The 26,315-nt window shown below is 43.7% G+C and overlaps 1 protein-coding gene across 1 annotated transcript in view; it reads right to left on the bottom strand.

Annotated features, from left to right (window-relative positions):
* The window catches only part of GPA33 (glycoprotein A33), a 30,693-nt gene extending 20,992 nt beyond the window's left edge, over window positions 1-9,701 (bottom strand). Inside the window, exon 1 of the mRNA XM_069760597.1 lies at window positions 9,516-9,701. Within this exon, the coding sequence (XP_069616698.1) occupies window positions 9,516-9,621 (106 nt within the window). The 5' untranslated portion in view covers window positions 9,622-9,701. The remainder of the gene's footprint in view (window positions 1-9,515) is intronic.
* Window positions 9,702-26,315: the final 16,614 nt, after the last annotated feature.

The following is a 26,315-nucleotide window of genomic DNA, read 5'->3' as shown; positions in this document are numbered from 1 at the left end:
GAGGATGATGGGTATTATAGTGTGTGTATTGTATGATCGATATAACGAATATACTGCATGGGTAACAGTGTATGAATGATGGGTACTGGACTGTGCACTGACTATATGAGTTCATGTATGAGGGGCACTATATCGTGTGTGATATGTACTGTATTATGTATGATCTCTATCAGCGAGTGTATGATGGACACTATGGTGTGTAAGTACGCTGAGTAATATAGCGTAGATGACGGTACTGATTTATATGTAGCGTGATGGGTGCTATACACTGTATGAACTGTATGTGTGATATAGTGTGTGATGCTTTATTGTGTATGTGCTCTATGGGAAAAAATATCTACCGTGTCAGCTACTAGAGAATATAAAATGCAAAAAAGCTGAGAGGCTTCAAGAGGTGATACATTTTATTGGTTAACTGCCTATATTACATAGTGCCTGTCATACATACACTACACACTATAGCACCATCATACACTAGATGATTAATAGTGTGTGATGGTACTATAGTGTATGAACTGAGTGTTCAGCACAGACAATGAAGGATCATGCACCAGATTGCTCTTACAGTACATGCACTATATTACTCATACACTGAGACGGTACATACACCATAGTACTCATCATACACCATATTACACGCACACTACACATACAATAGTCCTCCTCAGAATGCAATGTACAAGTAATACATTGTATTAATTATGGTTTTGAGTTTCGAATTGGCGACCATGTGAAGCTTGTGAGACTCAGAACGATGAGTCATGTAGTGCATGCAGTGTATGAATGTTGCATCTTTTCCATTATTAATCAATGTTTACTGTATGAGTAATATGTATTCTGCTTCCTATACGGCACCAGCATTTTCCACAGAGTCTTACACAAACACGGGGAGAACATGCAAAATCCATCTGATCCGGTCCTTGGTCAGATTTGTACCCAGCACATCGGTAATGCTGTGTATATGCTATAGGAGCGATACAGCTGGATGAAGGGTCCTGTACACATACAGTATGGTGGATGGGGAGACTATAGTGTATGAGAAGAACTATAGTGTATGTGCTATAGGAGCGATACAGCTGGATGAAGGGTCCTGTACACATACAGTATGGTGGATGGGGAAACTATAGTGTATGAGAAGAACTATAGTGTATGTGCTATAGGAGCGATACAGCTGGATGAAGGGACCTATACACATACAGTATGGTGGATCAGGAGACTATAGTGTATGAGAAGAACTATAGTGTATGTGCTATAGGAGCGATACAGCTGGATGAAGGGTCCTATACACATAAAGTATGGTGGATGGGGAGACTATAGTGTATGAGAAGAACTATAGTGTATGTGCTATAGGAGCGATACAGCTGTATGAAGGGTCCTATACATATACAGTATGGTAGATGGGGAGACTGTAGTGTATGTGCTATAGGAGCGATACAGCTGTATGAAGGGTCCTATACACATACAGTATGGTGGATGGGGAGACTGTAGTGTATGTGCTATAGGAGCGATACAGCTGTATGAAGGGTCCTATACACATACAGTATGGTGGATGGGGAGACTATAGTGTATGAGAAGAACTATAGTTTATGTGCTGTAGGAGCGATTCAGCTGTATGAAGGGTCCTATACATATACAGTATGGTGGATGGGGAGACTATAGCTTATGTGCTATAGGAGCGATACAGCTGTATGAAGGGTCCTATACACATACAGTATGGTGGATGGGGAGACTATAGTGTATGAGAAGAACTGTAGATTATGTGCTATAGGAGCGATACAGCTGTATGAAGGGTCCTATACACATACAGTATGGTGGATGGGGAGACTATAGTGTATGAGAAGAACTGTAGATTATGTGCTATAGGAGCGATTCAGCTGTATGAAGGGTCCTATACACATACAGTATGGTGGATGGGGAGACTATAATGTATGAGAAGAACTATAGCTTATGTGCTATAGGAGCGATACAGCTGTATGAAGGGTCCTATACACATACAGTATGGTGGATGGGGAGACTATAATGTATGAGAAGAACTATAGCTTATGTGCTATAGGAGCGATACAGCTGTATGAAGGGTCCTATACACATACAGTATGGTGGATGGGGAGACTATAGTGTATGAGAAGAACTATAGTTTATGTGCTATAGGAGCGATATAGGGTATGATGGGTGCTACCATATATCTACTGCTGATGGGTACTATACATTATGTGCTGTATGAATTATACACTGCTCAACTCAAAAAAATAAAGGGAACACTTAAACAGAATCTAACTCCAAGTAAGGCTGTGCGCAAAGGTTCTGGATTTTTTGCTTTTTTTTGCTATAATAACACGATAAAACAGCGAAAAAAAAACGCATCCATTAAGCATCCTATTAATAGAATGCAATCCGAAATTTTTGTGCACAAGTTGCGTCTTTTTCCTGCGAAAAAAAACGCATCGCGGTAAAAGACGCAGCATGTTCATTAATTTTGCGGGTTTTTTTGTGGATTTCCCACTATTTAATGCATTGGGAAGCTCCGGAAAAAAACGCTAAAAATCCGCACACAAAAAAAAAACGTGCAAAAAACGAATGCGGATTTCCTGCAAAAAAAAAAGTCAGATTTTGTTCAGGAAATTTCTGCAGAGAATCCTGACGTATGCACATAGCCTAAATAAAACTTCTGTGAAATCAAATTGTCCACTGAGAGTATGTTTCCACGGTCAGGATTGCATCAGGATTTGACGCAGGTAAAGTCTGCACCTGAGGTCACTGGCAGGTCACCTGCGTTTTTGATGCGGATTTGTGTGTGTATTATTGTAAGCTAAATAAAGATATACAAAAAAAAAAAAAAAAAAGAATTGTGATGTCATTTCTTGTCCAACCTCTTCATTTACATACTCCATTGAAGAAGAATGTTTACACACACAGACAGATAGATCTATCATCTATCGTATCTATCTATTATCTATTGTATCTATTATCTATCGTATCTATCTATAAATATCTATCAATATATTGATAGCTAGATAGATAGATATTGATAGATATATACGATAATAGATAGAACCAAGCCCAATGTTTAGTAATAAATATAATAAAATGTTAATAAAGAGTTAGGCCGGGATCACACATGCGGGAACCTCGGACGAGCCTCGCCCCCCAATACCCGGCACTCGGGAGTGGAGCGCGCTGTTGCATGTATTTCTATGTAGCCGCACGCTCCGCTCCCGAGTGCCGGTGGCAGTGCCGGGTATTGAGGCGAGAGACTTGTGTGAGTTTCTCGCAAGTGTGACCCCGGCCTTAAAAGCAATATCTGTTTAATTTTAGAAAATAAAAAAAAAAAAATGGTGTGGGCTCCCGCGCAATTTTCTGCGCCAGAGAGGGAAAGCCAATGACTGGGGGACCGACGTTTGTAGCCTGGGAAGGGGTTAATACCCATGGCGCTTCCCAGGCTATGAATATCAGCACGCAGCTGTATATTTAGCCTTTACTGGCTATAAAAACAGGAGGAACCCCCCCCCCCAAAATAAATAACGTGGGGTCCCCCTATAATTTATAGCCAGAAAGGCTACGCAGACAGCAGTGGGCTGATATTGATAGCCTAGAGAGGGGCCATGGATATTAGCCCACCTGGCTACAAATACCAGCCCTCAGCCGCCCCAGAAATGGCACATCTGTAAGATGCCCCAATTCCGGCACTTAGCCCCTCTCTTCCCACTCCCCTGTAGCGGTGGGATATGGGGTAATAAGGGGTTAATGTCACCTTTGTAAGGCGTCAATAAGACACCTACCATTACTAATCCTATACTTGGTAAAGGGTTAATAAAACACACACGCAGAGTAAAGTATTTTAATGAAATAAAACACCACACAGTTTTAATATCTTTATTGAACTGGTAATCCAAGTGAAGCCCTCGTTCATCTGGAAAAAATGAAAAATAATAAACTAACAGTATACTCCCTGAGTCCGACGCAGTCCTTAATAACGAGTGTCCCACGACGAGTCCGGCTCTGCTACATCTTATGCCGCCTGTAGATGATCGCTGGAGATAACTCTCCGCCGATCACCTGCAGCGTTCTCACAATCAGCTGACCGTGAGAACCAGACTAGTGACCGGAGATAACCCCCGCTCACGTGCACGCCCGTTATCGCGGGAAGCCAAGTTATCACGAGAACTGCAGTGGACGCGAACTTCCGGCGGTGTGACAGGTGAGTCGGCATGTAAATTAGCAGACATGCGGAGTAAGCTGTCTTTACGCACTTACTACGCATGTGACTAATCATCAGATGCGATTTTACCACATCTAATAATAATAATAATCTTTATTTTTATATAGCGCTAACATATTCCGCAGCGCTTTACAGTTTTGCACACATTATCATCGCTGTCCCTAATGGGGCTCACAATCTAGAATCCCTGTCAGTATGTCTTTGGAATGTGGGAGGAAACCGGAGTACCCGGAGGAAACCCACGCAAACACGGAGAGAACATACAAACTCTTTGCAGATGTTGTCCTGGGTGGGATTAGAACCCAGGACCCCAGCGCTGCAAGGCTGCTGTGCTAACCACTGCGCCACCGTGCTGCCCAATCTAATGATTGTCTTTGTTTTCTGGCTGATGTTTTGCTCACTTTTGAATGTTGGTTGTGCTTTCACACTCGTGGTAGCATATGACGGACTCTACAACCCACACAAGTGGCTCAGGTAGTGCAGCTCATCCAGGATGGTACATCAATGCGAGCTGTGGCAAGAAGGTGTGCTGTGTCTGTCAGTGTAGTGTTCAGAGGCTGGAGGCCCTACCAAGAGATGGGCCAGTACACCAGGAGATGAGGGGGCCATAGGAGGGCAACAACCCAGCAGCAGGACCGCTACCTCCACCTTTGTGCAAGGAGGAACAGGAGGAGCACTGCCAAAACCCTGCAAAATGACCTCCAGCAGGCCACAAATGTGCATGTGTCGGTGTTAGAAACCGACTCCATGAGGATGGTCTAAGTGCCCGACGTCCACAGATGGGGGTTGTGCCTACAGCCCAAAACCTTGCAGGACGCTTGGTATTTGCCACAGAACACCAGGATTGGCAAATTCGCCACTTGCGCCCTGTGCTCTTGACAGATGAAAGCAGGTTCACACTGAGCACATGTGACAGACGTGACAGAGTCTGGAGACGCCGTGGAGAGCGATCTGCTGCCTGCAACATCCTTCAGCATGACCGGTTTGGCAGTGGGTCAGTAATGGTGTGGGGTGGCATTTCTTTGGAGGGCCGCACAGCCCTCCATGTGCTCGCCAGAGGTAGCCTGACTGCCATTAGGTACCGAGATGAGATCCTCAGACCCCTTGTGAGACCATATGCAGAGCGGTTGGCCCTGTGTTCCTCCTAATGCAGGACAATGCCAGACCTCATGTGGCTGGAGTGTGTCAGCAGTTCCTGCAAGATGAAGGCATTGAAGCTATGGACTGGCCGCCCGTTCCCCAGACCTGAATCTGATTGAGCACATCTGGGACATCATGTCTCGCTCCATCCACCAACGTCACGTTACACCACAGACTGTCCAGGAGTTGGCGGATGCTTTAGTCCAGGTCTGGGAGGAGATCCCTCAGGAGACCATCCGCCGCCTTATCAGGAGCATGCCCAGGTGTTGTAGGGAGGTCATACAGGCACGTGGAGGCCACACACAATACAGAGCATCATTTCCTTGTCTTGAGGCATTTCCACTGAAGTTGGATCAGCCTGTAATTTGATTTTCCACTTTGATTTTGAGTATCATTCCAAATCCAGGTCTCCATCGGATATTCATTTTGATTTACATTAATAATTGTTATGTTTTATTGTTCTGAACACATTCCACTATGCAATGAATACAAATTTGCAACTGGAATATTTTATTCAGAGATATCTAGGATGTGGGATTTTAGTGTTCCCTTTATTTTTTTGAGCAGTGTATATTATACGATGGGTATTAGTGTATGTACTGTATAAGTCACAGTGTACGATGGGCAATATAGCATGTATACTCTATAAAATACACTATAGTACCCACCATACACTATATACAGCCCGCCATCATATAATATATTGCTCACACTGTATATATAGTGTATGATTGATATACAATGAATGTGCTGTACGAGTGTTATAGTTTATGTCCTGTATGTGTGATACTGTATGACGAGCACAATATGGTGTACAGTCATGTAAAAGTTTGAGCACCCCGGCTAAAATTACTGTTATTGTGAAAGTTGAAGTAAAAAATCCTGCATTGTTAGTACCTAGCATCACCCCCTTTTGCAGGTATCACAGCTTGCAAACACTTTTTGTAGCCAGACAAGAGTCTTTCAATTCTTCTTTGAGGGATTTTCATCCTTTCTTCCTTGGAGAATTCCTCCAGTTCTGTGAGATTCCTGGTCGTCTTGCATCATCTGTTATTTTGAGGTTTAATCACAAATTTTCAATGATGCTCAGATCAGCGGACTGTGAGGGCCATCGTAAAACCTTCAGCTTGCGCCTTTTGAGGTCGTCTATTGTGGATTGTGACGTGTTTAGGATCATTATCCATTTGTAGAAGCCGTCCTCTCTTCACTTTCAGCTTTTTTTTCTTTTTATTTACAGATGGTGTTATGTTTGCATCAAGAAATGTTTGCCATGCCATTGCCTGCAACACAACCCCAAAGCATGATTGATCCCTAGTCCCCCCCCATGCTTAATGATTGTCAAGATGTTCTTTTCCTGAAATTCTATGCCCTTTTTTCTCCACACATACCTTTGATTATTGTGACCACAGAGTTCTATTTTAACCTCATCAGTCCACGGGACTTGTATCAAAAATGCATCAGTCTTGTTTAGATGTTCTTTTCAATACTTCTGATGCTGAATTTTATGGTGAGGATGCAGGAGAGGTTTTCTTCTGATAACTCTTCCACGAAGGCCATATTTGTTCAGGTCTCTCTGAACAATAGAACAATGTACCACAACTCCAGAGTCTGCTACATCTTTCTGAAGGTCTTTTGCAGTCATGCGGGGGTTCTTTTTGATTTGCCTTTCGAACAATCCTACAAGCAGCTCTTAACTGAGACTTTCCTTGGTCTTCCAGACCTTACCTTGACCTCCACTGTTCTAGTTAGCTGCCATTTCTTTAATTACATTTCTAACTGAGGAAAGAACAACTTGAAAACACTTTGCCATCTTCTTATAGCCTCCTCCTGCTTTGTGGGCCTCCACCATTTTCATTTTCAGAGTGCTCGGCAGCCACTTAGAAGAACCCATGGCTACTGTTTTTGGCACAAAATTAGAGGAGGCTGGGTTTTTATAAAACTGGAAATTTGCATCACCTGACCTTTCCTAGCGATGATAGTGAAGCCATAACTCTAGCAGGCTAATTAGGGTCTGAAGCCTCGGTCACAGTTATCTGAGCACACAAATCTCTAAGGGTGCCCAAACTTTTGCATCGGCCTTTTTTGCCATTTTGTAATTTTTGAAATGTAAAAAATGACAATATATTTTGCCTAAAATACAAAGGAAATGTCATCTGCAACTTTAGGTCTTTTAGAGATCATTTCATCTTCAACTTTCTTAGCTGTTCACAATAACAGTAATTTTGACCAGGGGTGCCCAAACTTTTCCATGCCACTGTATATCATCCTGTATGAGTGATACTGTATGATGGGCCGTACAGTCTAGGTGATTACTCGTGGTCTCTGAGGGTCAGTTTCCATGTCGGGGGAGGGGGATACACAGATTGTATCTGGAGGAAATAATACAAAAATTTCTCAGTCAATCAGCTTCTACGAAAAAGTGCCAAGGAAAAACTGACCTGTCATTATAGAGAGGTGCTGTGCAGACGGCAGATGTTTGCTCAGAATTTACAAATTTGTCCGTTCCCCTCTCGGGTCAGGAGAGCGGAGGAGATGACCTAAACTGAAACTGTGACTTAAACCGAAACAGTTTCCCATGATTAGAGTTCTGTGTGAACGTCATACTCATTGCGCAGTGTTCCTTTAAGAGATTTAAAGGGCCAGTATCCCTATGTAGGCTGCGGTCCCAGCGCTGCAGAGACGTCATGGCAGCAGTGATCCTGCGGGCAGGGAGTGAGCTGCAGTTTCCCCATGAAGAACACTAAGCTCAGCTACTCCCCAGCCTGAAATGGCTGATAACAGAGAGAAATAGACTGTAAAAAAAAAAAAAAAAAATTATATATATATATATATATATATATATATATATATATATATATATATATATATATATATATATATATATATATATATATATATATATATCCTTTGCATCTGAATACAATCAGGTTCCTTTACATCCTGATATCTTGCAGGAAGCAGATTAGATTTCTCCGTAGCGGCCATAAATGATAGCGAGCGCTGCCGCTCCGTGACTTATAGGAATGAAATAACACAAACCGAGCTCAGCTACATCGAGCCCTGCACTGAGAATACGGGTGTAGTGCGCGAATATGGGGGAATCCATAGCAAACACTTGGTGGCATGTACGTCCACCGCACGTGGTTGTGTGCGCTCCAACTGTGACGATTAATGTCGGTGATCAGTAATGGTCGCTAGCGATTAAGTGATCTCTCACAATCACCGCCGTTGGCTAGGACCCCTGATGATCACCACCCGACAGCTAGGACCCCTGGCGATTACGGTCTGTCAGTTAGGACCCCTGGCGATTACGGTCTGTCAGTTAGGACCCCTGGCGATTACGGTCCGTCAGTTAGGACCCCTGGCGATTACGGTCCGTCAGTTAGGACCACTGGCGACTACGGTCCGTCAGTTAGGACCACTGGCGATTACGGTCCGTCAGTTAGGACCCCTGGCGATTACGGTCTGTCAGTTAGGACCCCTGGCGATTACGGTCTGTCAGTTAGGACCCCTGGCGATTACGGTCCGTCAGTTAGGACCCCTGGCGATTACGGTCTGTCAGTTAGGACCCCTGGCGATTACGGCCTGTCAGTTAGGACCCCAGGCGATTACGGTCTGTCAGTTAGGACCCCTGGCGATTACGGTCCGTCAGTTAGGACCCCTGGCGATTACGGTCTGTCAGTTAGGACCCCTGGCGATTACGGCCTGTCAGTTAGGACCCCTGGCGATCACTGGCTGTCAGTTAGGACCCCTGGCGATCACTGGCTGTAAGTTAGGACCCCTGGCGATCACTGGCTGTCAGTTAGGACCCCTGGCGATCACTGGCTGTCAGTTAGGACCCCTGGCAATCACTGGCTGTCAGTTAGGACCCCTGGCGATCAGATGTGATCACTGAATCTTCTATGGTGATCTTGACTCATAACCAGACCCCCCGGCGTCACTCCTGGCATTTGTTTTATCTTTGCGGCTACTCAGCCCCCATCCTTAGAAAACTAGACTGGCCATTACTGCGATGCGGTGGTGAACATGGCGTAAGACTGGGCGTCATGGCTTCTGGTGGATTTGCGGCATTTTCCTGTCGCTGCTCCCCGCAGTCTGTTCCCAGTGTAACCTGAGAGCGGCGGAGGCAGGAGCTCACCTGGGGAGCGGCAGCACTCACCTGTGCACAGGTAAACCACCACCTGATCTCCTCTCAGCATGGTCGCCGCTCTCCGGGGGGCTCTGTGTCCGAATCTTGTCACCGACTGTAAAGACCCCAAAACCATCCACGACTCTGATCACAGAACTGATCCCAGCCGTCGCCTCCGCTGACCCTCCTTCTCTTCCTGCCTGAAACCTGCAGGTAACGACCAATAGAAACACAGCGATGACTCTGCCCGCCCATCCCCCACCCAGCTCTGGGCCTCATTCACACACACCCATTCATAGTGATATCATCAGGCGGCATCTGGGGTTTACACAGGACTGCAGAAAAACCTGCCGCAGGTGAGAAACAGCAGAGATCTGTGCACGCTGATACATTGTCACAAATCCTCAGCTGTGCGATTACAGCAGAATCAATAAAAAATAAATAAAAGAAGCTCCTGGAAGACGCCTGGGAATTTTTTTTTGCCCTTTTTTTTCAACTTTTCTTTATCAAAAACATCTGGAAAAAAAAGCAAAAACTATATGGTAACGGTGAAAAAATACTGCAAAAAAAAAAACAAAAAACATAAGGACAGGAAATGACCCCTGCAAAAAAAACCTCTTGGAAAAAAAAAAAAAGAGAAAATTAAAAAAAAACGATAACTGAAGAATCTTCTGCTCGAAAAACAAACATTTTTAAGCAGCAGAAAAAGTCATTGTGTGAACGAGACCTGAGGCCGGAAGACAAAGCGGACGGCAGATAACACAACATGTGTGGAGGCTGCAGAATGTCAGACAGCTGAGTGTGGAGGCTGCAGAATATCAGACAGCGGAGTGTGGAGGCTGCAGAATGTCAGACAGCTGAGTGTGCAGGCTGCAGAATATCAGACAGCTGAGTGTGGAGGCTGCAGAATATCAGACAGCTGAGTGTGGAGGCTGCAGAATATCAGACAGCGGAGTGTGGAGGCTGCAGAATGTCAGACAGCTGAGTGTGGAGGCTGCAGAATGTCAGACAGCGGAGTGTGGAGGCTGCAGAATATCAGACAGCTGAGTGTGGAGGCTGCAGAATATCAGACAGCTGAGTGTGGAGGCTGCAGAATGTCAGACAGCGGAGTGTGGAGGCTGCAGAATATCAGACAGCGGAGTGTGGAGGCTGCAGAATATCAGACAGCTGAGTATGGAGGCTGCAGAATATCAGACAGCGGAGTGTGGAGGCTGCAGAATATCAGACAGCTGAGTATGGAGGCTGCAGAATATCAGACAGCGGAGTGTGGAGGCTGCAGAATGTCAGACAGCTGAGTGTGGAGGCTGCAGAATGTCAGACAGCGGAGTATGGAGGCTGCAGAATATCAGACAGCGGAGTGTGGAGGCTGCACAATATCAGACAGCTGAGTGTGGAGGCTGCAGAATATCAGACAGCTGAGTGTGGAGGCTGCAGAATATCAGACAGCTGAGTGTGGAGGCTGCAGAATATCAGACAGCTGAGTGTGGAGGCTGCAGAATATCAGACAGCTGAGTGTGGAGGCTGCAGAATATCAGACAGCGGAGTGTGGAGGCTGCAGAATATCAGACAGCTGAGTATGGAGGCTGCAGAATATCAGACAGCGGAGTGTGGAGGCTGCAGAATATCAGACAGCGGAGTGTGAAGGCTGCAGAATGTCAGACAGCTGAGTGTGAAGGCTGCAGAATGTCAGACAGCTGAGTGTGGAGGCTGCAGAATATCAGACAGCTGAGTGTGGAGGCTGTGGAATATCAGACAGCGGAGTGTGGAGGCTGCGGAATATCAGACAGCTGAGTGTGGAGGCTGCTGAATATCAGACAGCTAAGTGTGGAGGCTGCAGAATATCAGACAGCAGAGTGTGGAGGCTGCAGAATATCAGACAGCGGAGTGTGGAGGCTGCAGAATGTCAGACAGCTGAGTGTGGAGGCTGCAGAATGTCAGACAGCGGAGTATGGAGGCTGCAGAATATCAGACAGCGGAGTGTGGAGGCTGCACAATATCAGACAGCTGAGTGTGGAGGCTGCAGAATATCAGACAGCTGAGTGTGGAGGCTGCAGAATATCAGACAGCTGAGTGTGGAGGCTGCAGAATATCAGACAGCTGAGTGTGGAGGCTGCAGAATATCAGACAGCTGAGTGTGGAGGCTGCAGAATATCAGACAGCTGAGTGTGGAGGCTGTGGAATATCAGACAGCGGAGTGTGGAGGTCTGCGGGGCTGTCACAATGGGGGGCACACTATCATACGGACTGTAAACAGATGTAGCTTCCTCTGAGCAGGTGATGAAGAGGGGGCACAGAGTCTGGAAGAGGGGGCACAGAGTCTGGAAGAGGGGGGATGGAGTCCTTATGAGGGGATATACTGGGTTCTGTTGAGGGGGTGCAGGGTCCTGATGAGGGGGAACAGGGTCCTGATAGGGGGCACAGGATCTTGATAGGGAACAGGGTCCTGATGAGTGGGCACAGGGTCCTGATGAGGGGGCAGAGGGTCCTGATATGGGGGCGCAGTGTCCTGATTAGGGGGCACAGGGTTCTGATTAGGGGGCACAGGGTCCTGATGGGGGGCACAGGGTCCCCATGAGGGGGCACAGGGTCCTGATTAGGGGGCGCAGGGTCCTGATGAGGAGGCGCAGGGTACTGATCAGGAAGCACAGGGTCCTGATTATGGGGCACAGGGTCCTGATGGGGGGCACAGGTTTCAAATGGGGGGGCACAGGGTCCTTATGAGGGGGCACAGGGTCCTGGTTGGGAGCACAGGGTCCTGATTAGGGGGCACAGAGTCCTGATGGGGGGCACGGGTCCTGATGGGGGGCACAGGGTCCTGATGGGGGGCACGGGTCCTGATGGGGGGCACGGGTCCTGATGGGGGGCACAGGGTCCTGATGAGGGGGCACAGGGTCCTGATGAGGAGGCGCAGGGTCCTGATGAGGAGGCGCAGGGTCCTGATGAGGGGGCGCAGGGTCCTGATGAAGGGGCGCAGGGTACTGATCAGGAAGCGCAGGGTCCTGATGTGGGGGCACAGGGTCCTTATGAGGGGGCACAGGGTCCTGGTTGGAAGCACAGGGTCCTGATTAGGGGGCACAGGGTCCTTATGAGGGGGCACAGGACCCTGTCACTATAGTAGTCACTATATTGGGGTCCGCTCTGGGCTCCGCATTCTGCTGTCTGATCTCTGGTCTGATCTAGGGGGTCTGAGCTTAAATTTAATTGTGGGGTCCAGTCTTAGAGCTGATTTTTATGGGGGTCTGATTCTGTATCGGAGTCACCTCTAAGGTCTAATTTATTTTGGGTCTAGTTTGGGTTTCTGAACTAATTGAGGGGCCTGGGGGTCTAGATTATTATTATTATTATTTTTTTTTGGGGGGGGGTCTGGTTTGGGATCTGAAAGGATTTAGGGACCTGTTCTGGGGTCTAAATTAATTAAGGGGGGGCTGGTTTGAGTTGTGAATTACTCAAGAGTCAGAATTAATTCAGGGGTTCTCATCTGAAATCTGAATTAAGTTAGTGGTCTGGTAAGGGAACTCATTTTATTTATTTATTTTTAATTATCCTGAAATACTCTGCGCTGCTGTGATCCTAGGAAATCCTGTGCCTTCCATTATGTCATTCTCTCGCCTTTCACTGCCCTCAATAAAATCATCACATCAGGAGACGGGTCACTGCCCCCGAAGGGATCCGCACTCTCCTCTCCTGAAATCCTCTGCGCTGCAGGGAAAATTCCTATAATCTGTGCCCAAAAAGAGCCGGAGATGAGATCTAAGCTCTGTAATATCCAGATAATTCTGGGAGGACCGGCTCCGGATCTTCACCTGCTATAAAACATGCAGAGGCCTCAATAAAAGCTTCATTAGTGAGCAATAAAATCCAGTAATTAGCAGCTTTATACAACTAATAATCCGGAGGCGAGCATCTCACCAGTGGCGTGTACTAAAACTGGAAAGTAATGTGTAGACCACCACAATACCCCAGCAATTATGCTTCAGCTGTTGTGAAACTATAAGTCCCAGCAAGCCCTGATAGCCTGCAGCAAGAAGCCTGCCCATCTCCCTATGTCATATCCTATTGCCACCACTAGAGGGCAACCTGTGTGCAAATAGGAGCCATATACATATGTGTACAGACTGCCCTCTGGTGGACGCCCAAGGAATGTCATCTGGGTTATTAACCCTTTGGGGCTACAGAAGGCGATTATTACTGGACTTTTTTTTTCTTCAATTTTTTTTTGATCACCGCCTTCAGAGACCCATAACCCGTTAATTTTTTTGTTATTTTTGGGGGACAATATACATTTTCTATGATTTCGGTCTGCTTATAATAACTGTAAATTGTGGGGAACAAAAAATATGTAATTTTTACATTTTACTACTTTTTTTTTTATTTTTTAAATAAATCTTCTTTATTTGTTTATGTCACCGTAGAAGTCAACTTCTCATTGGTACAGATTTGTGGAACGCACGGCTTTTTGGTCGCTTTTTTTTAGACATCTTTTTGCCATGGAAACCCGACATTGATAATCTGGGGCCTACGACTGCGCAGTTTTGGATCCACCGATCACCCAATAGTAATTTCAATGAATCAGGAGAGAAAAGCGACCGCCAGATCCCGCTGCTTCCACTGATATAAAGGATCGGACACTCGAAAAGGCAATAAGGGAGATTTCTTAAACTTCGTGCATCCGATTCCAGCATTTTTCAGGAGTCCTTTATTCAAGGTCCGATATTTTTCACACCCAAAATTATGAAACCTCATCTCAATACTCTGGATAATTGTAAATGTGATATACTGCCATATAGTGCCAATTAATACTGTGCTAAAATTAAAAAAAAAAAAAAAACACTTTACAGCTCCCACATAACATTGCCATATTTTTTTTCACATAAATTTACCATCCAAAGCCAATCCAATCCAAATAATACCGCCATACAATGCTTACATAATACCGTTATACAGTTTTCAATTAAATACAACATATATTACCCTTATAATAACATATATATGCCACATAATAACTTTATTTAGAAAGAATACAATACAAATAATACCGCACTTCATTGTCTAAACTATACTGCGTTAGAGTGCTTATAACAGCGCCGTAAGTTTCAGAATAAATTTGATGTACTATACCCTCAGAACATTGCCGTATATTTCTAACACAATGGCACTATCCAAAAAGAATGCATTCAAAATAATACCATCATTCAGTGCTGAATAATACCGCCATACAGTGCCTACATTAGAACTTCTAGTGTTATAAAATAAAGCTACCATATAAGCCCTAATAATATTACCATACATTTTCCACATATTAGTACCATTTAGCAACAGCCAAATCCAAATAATACTGCAAATCGATGTCCAAATAAAACTGCCATTCACTGTACAAATACAGCTGCCATACCTTGCTAAATAATACCTCCATACATTTCCGCATAAATCTAACATATACTATATCCTTCATAACATTGTGATACATTTCCAGCCCAACAGCATCATCCAAAGATTATCCAATCCAAATAATACTGCCACTAACTGCACAAATAATACCGTCATGCAATGATAATTAATACTTCCGAATAGTTTCCAAATAAATCTACCATATAGTACCATTACAGCCTTATCATATACATCCAACATAAGAGTACTATTCAAAAATCATATGTTCCAAATAATACTGCTATGTAGTGTCCAAATAATACTTCCTTTTAATGTTAGAATAGTAACAACATTCAGTTTCCCCAAAAATTCTACCTTACGTGTTCACATAACATTGCCAGATATTTCCAATTCAATGTTACCATTCAAAAATAATTCCATACAAATATCACTGCTATTATGTGTACAAATAATGCCGCCATACAGTGCGTATAGTTAAAGGTTTAATATAAAGGCCCCTGTGGCTCCAGTGCAATGTAGCCTTACAAGCTTCAGCCACAAATTTCTTCACATGGTCGAGCACTTTGGGGGCCATTGCCCGTGTTGACACCCCTTAATTCTGACCCTGGCACCTCCCTGTAGTGATATAATGGTGGATAAAGTTGCCGCAGATTTATTTGGCAGCGGGAAGGGCGGGAGGAGGTGAAGGATTCTTCTTATCATTATAGCCCAATAATTGTCACTTCTGTTATATAATAACCACAGAGGGAAAGTATTTACCTGTCAATGATTAACTGTGTATAGAGTATATCCCGTATATATCCCACTAGTGTAAAGCTTAAAGGGATTGTCCACACGACGCAAGTATCAGAAATCCTATCAGCGGTAACTGGATTCCAGGGATGATGGCGCTCAGGACTCAGAGGCAAGTATTACTGGGAAAATGTAGAACATCGACAAACACTTTACCATCAGAAAAACCACTGGGGGGAAATGAAATACCAAGGTGGGCATCTTCCTCTTATCTACTATAATACTGCCCCCTATGTACAAGAATATAACTTCTATAATACTGCTCCTATGTACAAGAATATAACTACTATAATACTGCCCCCTATGTACAACAATATAACTTCTATAATACTGCTCCTATGTACAAGAATATGACTACTATAATACTGTCCCTATGTACAACAATATAATTACTATAATACTGCCCCCTATGTACAAGAATATAACTACTATAATACTGCCCCTATGTACAAGAATATAACTACTATAATACTGCTCCTATGTACAAGAATATAACTACTATAATATTGCCCCTATGTACAAGAATATAACTACTATAATACTGCTCCTATGTACAAAAATATAACTACTATAATACTGCTCCTATGTACAAGGATATAACTACTAAAATACTGCTCCTATGTACAAGAATATAACTACTATAATACCGCCCCTATGTACAAGAATATAACTACTATAATACTGTCCCCTATGTACAAGAATATAACTACTATAATACTGCCCCTATGTACAAGAATATAACTACTATAATACTGCTCCTATGTACAAGGATATAACTACTAAAATACCGCTCCTATGTACAAGAATATAACTACTATAATACTGCTCCTATGTACAAGAATATAACTACTATAATACTGCCCCTATGTACAAGAATATAACTACTATAATACTGCTCCTATGTACAAGGATATAACTACTAAAATACTGCTCCTATGTACAAGAATATAACTACTATAATACTGCCCCTATGTACAAGAATATAACTACTATAATACCGCCCCTATGTACAAGAATATAACTATTATAATATTGACCCTATGAACAAGAATATAACTACTATAATACTGCCCCTATGTACAAAAATATAACTACTATAATACTGCTCCTATGTACAAGGATATAACTACTAAAATACTGCTCCTATGTACAAGAATATAACTACTATAATACTGCTCCTATGTACAAGAATATAACTACTATAATACTGCCCCTATGTACAAGAATATAACTACTATAATACTGTCCCCTATGTACAAGAATATAACTACTATAATACCGCCCCTATGTACAAGAATATAACTATTATAATATTGACCCTATGAACAAGAATATAACTACTATAATACTGCCCCTATGTACAAGAATATAACTACTATAATACTGCTCTTATGTACAAGAATATAACTACTATAATACTGCCCTCTATGTACAAGAATATAACTACTATAATGCTGCCCCCTATGTACAAGAATATAACTACTATAATACTGCCCCTATGTACAAGAATATAACTACTATAATACTGCCCCTATATACAAGAATATAACTACTATAATACTGCCCTCCATGTACAAGAATATAACTACTATAATACTGCCCCTATGTACAAGAATATAACTACTATAATACTGCCCCTTGTGTACAAGAATATAACTATTATAATACTGCTCTATGTACAAGAATATAACTATTATAATACTGCTCCTATGTACAAGAATATAACTACTTTAATACTGCCCTCTATGTACAAGAATAGAACTACTATAATACTGCCCCTATGTACAAGAATATAACTACTATAATACTGCCCCTATGCACAAGAATATAACTGCTATAATACTGCTCCTATGTACAAGAATATAACTACTATAATACTGCCCCTATGTACAAGAATATAACTACTATATTACTGCTCCTATGTACAAGAATATAACTACTATAATACTGCTCCTATGTACAAGAATATAACTACTATAATACTGCTCCTATGTACAAGAATATAACTACTATAATACTGCCCCTATGTACAAGAATATAACTACTATAATACTGCTCCTATGTACAAGAATATAACTACTATAATACTGCCCCTATGTACAAGAATATAACTACTATAATACTGCCCCTATGCACAAGAATATAACTGCTATAATACTGCTCCTATGTACAAGAATATAACTACTATAATACTGCCCCTATGTACAAGAATATAACTACTATATTACTGCTCCTATGTACAAGAATATAACTACTATAATACTGCTCCTATGTACAAGAATATAACTACTATAATACTGCTCCTATGTACAAGAATATAACTACTATATTACTGCTCCTATGTACAAGAATAGAACTACTATAATACTGCCCCTATGTATATCTATCTATATCAAATAAAGGTATTTTATATCTACTTCTCCTCTGGTGTACTTTTCTGGTTTTCTTTATATATCGGCTGTGGTTGCCCCTATTCCTCTGGTAGTGGTTCGGTTCACGTCTTCCACAGAACACTTGTCACTGATATGAATTAGTATTGGAGTTATTGCTAATTGTGGCACGGATATTGGAAGCAGTGTCAGGTGTATCTGTGGCCTTTTCTAAGAATATAACTACTATAATACTGCCCCCTGTGTACAAGAATATAACTATTATAATACTGCCCCTATGTACAAGAATATAACTACTATATTACTGCTCCTATGTACAAGAATATAACTACTATAATACTGCCCCTATGTACAAGAATATAACTACTATAATACTGCCCCTATGTACAAGAATATAACTACTATAATACTGCTCCTATGTACAAGAATATAACTACTATAATACTGCCCCTATGTACAAGAATATAACTACTATATTACTGCTCCTATGTACAAGAATATAACAACTATAATACTGCTCCTATGTACAAGAATATAACTACTATAATACTGCTCCTATGTACAAGAATATAACTACTATAATACTGCTCCTATGTACAAGAATATAACTACTATAATACTGCCTCTATGTTCAAGAATATAACTACTATAATACTGCTCCTATGTACAAGAATATAACTACTATAATACTGCCCCTATGTACAAGAATATAACTACTATATTACTGCTCCTATGTACAAGAATATAACTACTATAATACTGCTCCTATGTACAAGAATATAACTACTATAATACTGCTCCTATGTACAAGAATATAACTACTATAATACTGCTCCTATGTACAAGAATATAACTACTATAATACTGCCCCTATGTACAAGAATATAACTACTATAATACTGCTCCCAATGTACAAGAATATATCTACTATAATACTGCCCCTATATACAAGAATATAACTACTATAATACTGCCCTCTATGTACAAGAATATAACTACTATAATACTGCCCCCTATGTACAATAATATAACTACTATAATACTACCCCTATGTACAAGAATATAACTACTATATTACTGCTCCCTATGTACAAGAATATGACTACTATAATACTGCTCCTATGTACAAGAATATAACTACTATAATACTGCTCCTACAGGTCCTTCTCAAAAAATTAGCATATAGTGTTAATTTTCATTATTTACCATAATGTAATGATTACAATTAAACTTTCATATATTATAGATTCATTATCCACCAACTGAAATTTGTCAGGTCTTTTATTGTTTTAATACGGATGATTTTGGCATACAACTCCTGATAACCAAAAAAACCTGTCTCAATAAATTAGCATATTTCACCCATCCAATCAAATAAAAGTGTTTTTTAATAACAAACAAAAAAACCAACAAATAATAATGTTCAGTTATGCACTCAATACTTGGTCGGGAATCCTTTGGCAGAAATGACTGCTTCAATGCGGCGTGGCATGGAGGCAATCAGCCTGTGACACTGCTGAGATGTTATGGAGGCCCAGGATGCTTCAATAGCGGCCTTAAGCTCATCCAGAGTGTTGGGTCTTGCGTCTCTCTACTTTCTCTTCACAATATCCCACAGATTCTCTATGGGGTTCAGGTCAGGAGAGTTGGCAGGCCAATTGAGCACAGTAATACCATGGTCAGTAAACCATTTACCAGTGGTTTTGGCACTGTGAGCAGGTGCCAGGTCGTGCTGAAAAATGAAATCTTCATCTCCATAAAGCATTTCAGCCGATGGAAGCATGAAGTGCTCCAAAATCTCCTGATAGCTAGCTGCATTGACCCTGCCCTTGATGAAACACAGTGGACCAACACCAGCAGCTGACATGGCACCCCACACCATCACTGACTGTGGGTACTTGACACTGGACTTCAGGCATTTTGGCATTTCCTTCTCCCCAGTCTTCCTCCAGACTCTGGCACCTTGATTTCTGAATGACATGCAAAATTTGCTTTCATCAGAAAAAAGTACTTGGGACCACTTAACAACAGTCCAGTGCTGCTTCTCTGTAGCCCAGGTCAGGCGCCTCTGCCGCTGTTTATGGTTCAAAAGTGGCTTTACCTGGGGAATGCGGCACCTGTAGCCCATTTCCTGCACACGCCTGTGCACGGTGGCTCTGGATGTTTCCACACCAGACTCAGTCCACTGCTTCCTCAGGTTCCCCAAGGTCTGGAATCGGTCCTTCTCCACAATCTTCCTCAGGGTCCGGTCTCCTCTTCTCGTTGTACAGCGTTTTCTGCCACATTGTTTCCTTCCAACAGACTTACCATTGAGGTGCCTTGATACAGCACTCTGGGAACAGCCTATTTGTTGAGAAATTTCTTTCTGGGTCTTACCCTCTTGCTTGAGGGTGTCAATGATGGCCTTCTTGACATCTGTCAGGTCGCTAGTCTTACCCATGATGGGGGTTTTGAGTAATGAACCAGGCAGGGAGTTTATAAAAGCCTCAGGTATCTTTTGCATGTGTTTAGAGTTAATTAGTTGATTCAGAAGATTAGGGTAATAGGTCGTTTAGAGAACCTTTTCTTGATATGCTAATTTATTGAGACAGGTTTTTTGGGTTATCAGGAGTTGTATGCCAAAATCATCAGTATTAAAACAATAAAAGACCTGACAAATTTCAGTTGGTGGATAATGAATCTAGAATATATGAAAGTTTAATTGTAATCATTACATTATGGTAAATAATGAAATTTAACACTATATGCTAATTTTTTGAGAAGGACCTGTATATACAAGAATATAACTACTATAATACTGCCCCCTATATACAAGAATATAACTACTATAATACTGCTACCGTTAGTGGAAAGTAGAAGATTGGACACGGGTGATTTGGAGCGATGAGATGAAAGTCAATAGACGGCTCTGAAGTTTCTGGAAGAAACAAGGGAAAAGTGGATCAAGAAATTGAAGGAACTGTGACGTTCGGTGGAGGCAGGCTGATGATATGAGGATGTTTTACAGCCGGAGGTGTTGGATATTTGACCAGGATCGATGGTGGTCTCAATGCTGAGCTATATGTGAGTGTCCTACATGATGAGTTACTTTTTACACTCTAGTACTATGGGTATGAAAAGGACGACAGCAGGACAACGACACGAAGCATACGGCGAGATTGGTGAAGAAATGGATCAATGAAGTAGCGGTGCTGGATTGTCCCCACAGTCCTCGGACCTCTCCCCAAATCAACACTTGTGGTTAGAGGTGAAGAACAAGCCGTATACAGACCCAAGTGAGGCCACCAGTATACACCAACATGGGGAACGTGGAGAAGATACCTGGGATCAGATTTAGGACCAGACATGCTTGACTTTGATGGAGAGCTGCCCAGAAGGATTCAGGTCGTGGTGAAAACCAAAGGTGGATTATAAAATACTAACAAAATAATGCAAATTAAATTTAGATCTTAAGGAGCAAAACAGAAACAATGTAGCGACATGACGAGAATCTGCATAACTGATCATATGCTAAATAGCTGCAAGTCACATTTATGTATGAGATATCCAAGATGATGGTCTATAAAATGATGGAGGTCTCATGATCAAAACAGAAGAGGATGGCGAGATATGAAGCCTGAGAGTCAGAAGGTCAAAGCATTGTTACCCTTCTGCTCGTCAGTGTAAATAGAGGGAATATTGTTTGGGGGCCTGGGGGGATCAGAGATGGTTTTGTGTTATATTTGGCATATATATATATATATATATATATATATACATATATATATATATATATATATATATATATATATAGGTGCCATCCTCAACTCTGCTGCTTGGCTAATCCACCTCTCTCCTCGCTACTCCCCAGCTTCTCCCCTCTGCAAATCCCTTCACTGGCTCCCAAATCCCCAACGAATCCAGTTCAAACTACTAACACTGATCTACAAAGCCATCCACAACCTGTCCCCTCCCTATATCTCTGAACTAATCTCCCAATATTTTCCCTCACGCAATCTTCGATCTTCCCAAGACCTCCTACTCTCCTCCACACTTATTCGTTCCTCACACAACCGCCTCCAAGATTTCTCCCGAATATCCCCCATCCTCTGGAATTCCACGCCTCAACACATCCGACTATCCACCACCCTCGGCTCCTTCAGACGGAACCTGAAAACCCATCTCTTCAGGAAAGCCTACAGCCTGCAATTACCATTCTGCCACCTCACCAACCACCCCCCGAGCTGCTGCCGCCTCACCAACCACCCGAGCTGCTGCCGCCTCACCAACCACCCGAGCTGCTGCCGCCTCACCAACCACCCGAGCTGCTGCAGCCTCACCAACCACCTGACCTGCCACTTCACCACCACCAGAGCTGCCACCCCACCAACCACCCGAGCCGCTGCCACGTCACCAACCACCCGAGCTGCCACCTCACCACCACCTGAGCTGCCGCCTTACCTCCACCCGAGCTGTCGCCTCACCACCACCCGAGCTGCCGCCTCACCACCACCAGAGCTGCCGCCTCACCACCACCCGAGCTGCCGCCTCACCACCACCAGAGCTGTCGCCTCACCACCACCAGAGTTGCCGCCTCACCACCACCAGAGCTGTCGCCTCACCACCACCAGAGTTGCCGCCTCACCACCACCAGAGCTGCAGCACACCGACCTCCTGTCTCTTCCCCATTATCCCGATGAATGTAAGTCCGCAAGGACAGGGTCCTCTCCCCTCTGTATCAGTTTGTCACTGTAAATTTGTTTAATGTTAACAATATCTATAACCCTGTATGTAACCCCTTCTCATGTACAGCACCATGGAATTAATGGTGCTATATAAATAAATAAATAATAATAACAAATACACACCAACCCCTCCCCCAATTGAATCAATATTTTTGGCTAAGTTTACTCCAATGTGTATGGAGGTTCTGCCAGGCATGGAAATCGCTTTTCCTCTTGAAGGCTCCATTGATTGGGGGATCTATACATTTTTGACAGACCCCCCTTCCCCCTCTATTTCCACTGCTTCTACTTTTTTTTCCAAAGCCCATCCCCTTCATTTAAAGAAGAGTTACTCCTGTCTGCTGTTATGGAGTAGATCTTTTTTCTAGATCCCCCAATATTAGTCCCCGCCTTCAGAAGTTCCCCCTTCTTCGTTATAACTTTTTAACAAAAAGACCCAAAAGTCATAGGGACCACAACTCATATACAGACCCATCTCTAATACCACAGTCAGTAATACAGCGAGGAGCCAGAAGACCGAAGCCTCTGATTTCTCCTACTTTTGCACTGGTTAGATGCACTTCACCTTCTTATTAAATGGTGTAAATGTCTTTTGGCAGTGCAGGGGTTAATCTGCACTGTTGAGAGCTCCAGGAGCGTTTAGACTCTCAGCTGTGCACTGTTAGCTCCTCCCATCTCCTATATAATCTGGGTCCTGGCTAGCACTCATTGTCAGAGCTAGCTTATGCTGCATGGCTGGAGGTTGTTATTGGAGAAGGCGTTTGGTGGATTTATCTGTGACTGTTGCTAGGTTTTGAGTGTGTGATCATTCCCTTTCTTCTTCTACTTTGGTTCAACCCCATCCTCCACTCCACGATGCATGCCTTTGCTGTCTGTATGAGTATATTTGTAAGTTTGGTATTTTTCGTTACCCCTGTTCATATTACCATGTTAGTCTGGTCTGTGTTCAACGGTACACTACTACTCCCCTCTTCCCTGGGTGGGGGAAGGGTACAGAGGGCGGATTCAGGAGCTAAAGCAAGGTACGGGGCCCTGGCGTCTTCACCATCAGAAGTAATCTGGGGAACAGGGCGAACTAGGGCGGCCCTAGTGTTAGAGACAGGGAAGGAGCTCCTGGTCCCGGGGCACTCGACAATATTGCCCACCACTATTATACCCCCTCTGTAATAGAGCCCACCACTCCTATACCCCCTCTGTATTGGAGCCCCCACTCTTATACTCCCTCTGTAATACAGCCCAACACTCTTATACCCCTCTGTATTGGAGCCCCCCACTCTTATACTCCCTCTTTATTGGAGCCCACCATTCTTATACTCCCTCTGTATTGGAGCCCACCATTCTTATACTCCCTCTATATTGGAGCCCCCCACTCTTATACCCCCTCTATAACACAGCCCAACACTCTTGTACTCCCTCTGTATTGGAGCCTCCACTCTTATACCCCCCTCTATAATAGAGCCCACCACTCTTATACCCCTCTGTATTGGAGCCCCCACTCTTATACCCCTCTGTATTGGAGCCCCCACTCTTATACCCCTCTGTATTGGAGCCCCCCACTCTTATACCCCTCTGTATTAGAGCCCCCCACTCTTATACCTCTCTGCATTGGAGCCCCCCACTCTTATACCCCTCTGTATTGGAGCCCCCCACTCTTATACTCCCTCTGTATTGGAGCCCCCCACTCTTATACCCCCCTCTATAATAGAGCCCACCACTCTTATACCCCTCTGTATTGGAGCCCCCACTCTTATACCCCTCTGTATTGGAGACCCCACTCTTGTACTCCCTCTGTTATAGAGCCCCCACTCCTTTATCGCCCCCCGTTAATTGGTCACCATTGCGGAGCTGGGTTCTGGTTCTCATTGTGTTAACATGGGGGGGCTACGAGCGGAGCACGACATATATTCTGTCGGGAGCACAAATTGCTCGGCAGTCAGAAAATCAATAAACATCCTGGTGACAAGACTGGAATGAGAGTTATTTTCTCTGATCACTATCTTCACGGCCAATATGTACTTAGGGCAAACAAAATCTATGTGGACATGTGGCGGCAGCTGATATCAGGCAGCAAAGTCTGCTCCACCTGCGGCAAACGTAGTCGCACATCAGGACGTCGCCTCCCTCATCTGCACCAATCCTTTCACAGAATATTGTGGTAATTATTCAAGAATTGCTCATCATGGGGTAATAATAAATCACGTCAGATTCCCGGACTGGTGACTGTGACGTCTGATTGCAAGTAAGAAATACGGCGACGTCAAGAGAGCGACTCAGAGAGTAAAGAAGAGATGACTGCACAACCAAGGAAAAGAGAGAGATGCAAAGATAGTGAATGTTCCTAGAGATACAACTGGAAGCAGAGATCACATAAATGGAAGTGTGCGCGAAGCTGTCACCGGCTGCCACCAGATTAATGAGGCTGGTGATGAAAAATCCAAGTGATGCCTACACTAATGCACAGCAGGGGCTCATAAATGTCTACAGTGTGGCATGGTGGTGACTCAGTGATGCCTACAGAGAAGTGCATGAGTGATATCTAAAGTGAAGCATAGCAGTGACTCAGTGATGCTTACAGTGAAGCATGGCGAGGGCTCTATAAAACCTCCAGTGAAGCATGGTGGGGACTCAGTGATGCTTCCAGTGAAGCATGGCGAGGGCTCTATAAAACCTCCAGTGAAGCATGGTGGGGACTCAGTGATGCTTACAGTGAAGCATGGCGAGGGCTCCATAAAACCTCCAGTGAAGCATGGTGGGGATTCAGTGATGCTTACAGTGAAGCATGGCGAGGGCTCCATAAAACCTTCAGTGAAGCATGGTGGGGACTCAGTGATGCTTACAGTGAAGCAGGCTTTGTGATGCTTACAGTGAAACATGGCGTTGGTTCTGTGATATCTACTGTGAAACATGGTGGTGGCTCGATGATGCCTACAGTGAAGCATGACAGTGGCTCAGTGATACCTAAAGTGTAGCGTGGCGGTGACTCGGTGATACTCACAGTGAAGCATAGATGGGGTTTGGTGATACCCAAAGTGAACCATAGAGGGAACATAGTGATGCCCACAGTGAATAATGGAGGGAACTCAGTAATGCGTACAGTGTAGCATGGTGGGGGCTTGGTGATGCCCACAGTGTAGCATGGTGGTGGCTTGGAGATGCCTACAGTGAATCAAAGCAGGGGCTCAGTAATGCCTTCAGTGAAGCATAGCAGGGGGCTATGTGAAACTTCCAGTGTAGCATGATGGTGGCTCAGTGATGCCCACAGTGACACATGGTGGGAACTCAGTGATGCCTACAGTGAAGCCTGGAGGCAACTTAGTGATATGTACAGTGTAGCATGGTGAGGGCTTGATGTTGCCTACAGTAAAGCATAGCATGGCCTTGGTTATGCCTACAGTAAAGCATAGTGGGGGGCTCAGTGATAATTACGGTGCAGCATGGCTGTAGCTCAGTGTTACATACAGTGAAGCATGCAAGGAACTTTGCAATCTGTACAGTGTAGCATAGCAGGGGCTCAGTGATGCCTACAAGTAAAATAT

Source organism: Ranitomeya imitator, chromosome 3 (genome assembly GCF_032444005.1).
Source record: "Ranitomeya imitator isolate aRanImi1 chromosome 3, aRanImi1.pri, whole genome shotgun sequence".
NCBI lineage: Eukaryota > Metazoa > Chordata > Amphibia > Anura > Dendrobatidae > Ranitomeya > Ranitomeya imitator.
The sequence above is the reverse complement of the archived record's forward strand: the minus strand, read 5'-3'. Positions and strand labels throughout refer to the sequence as shown.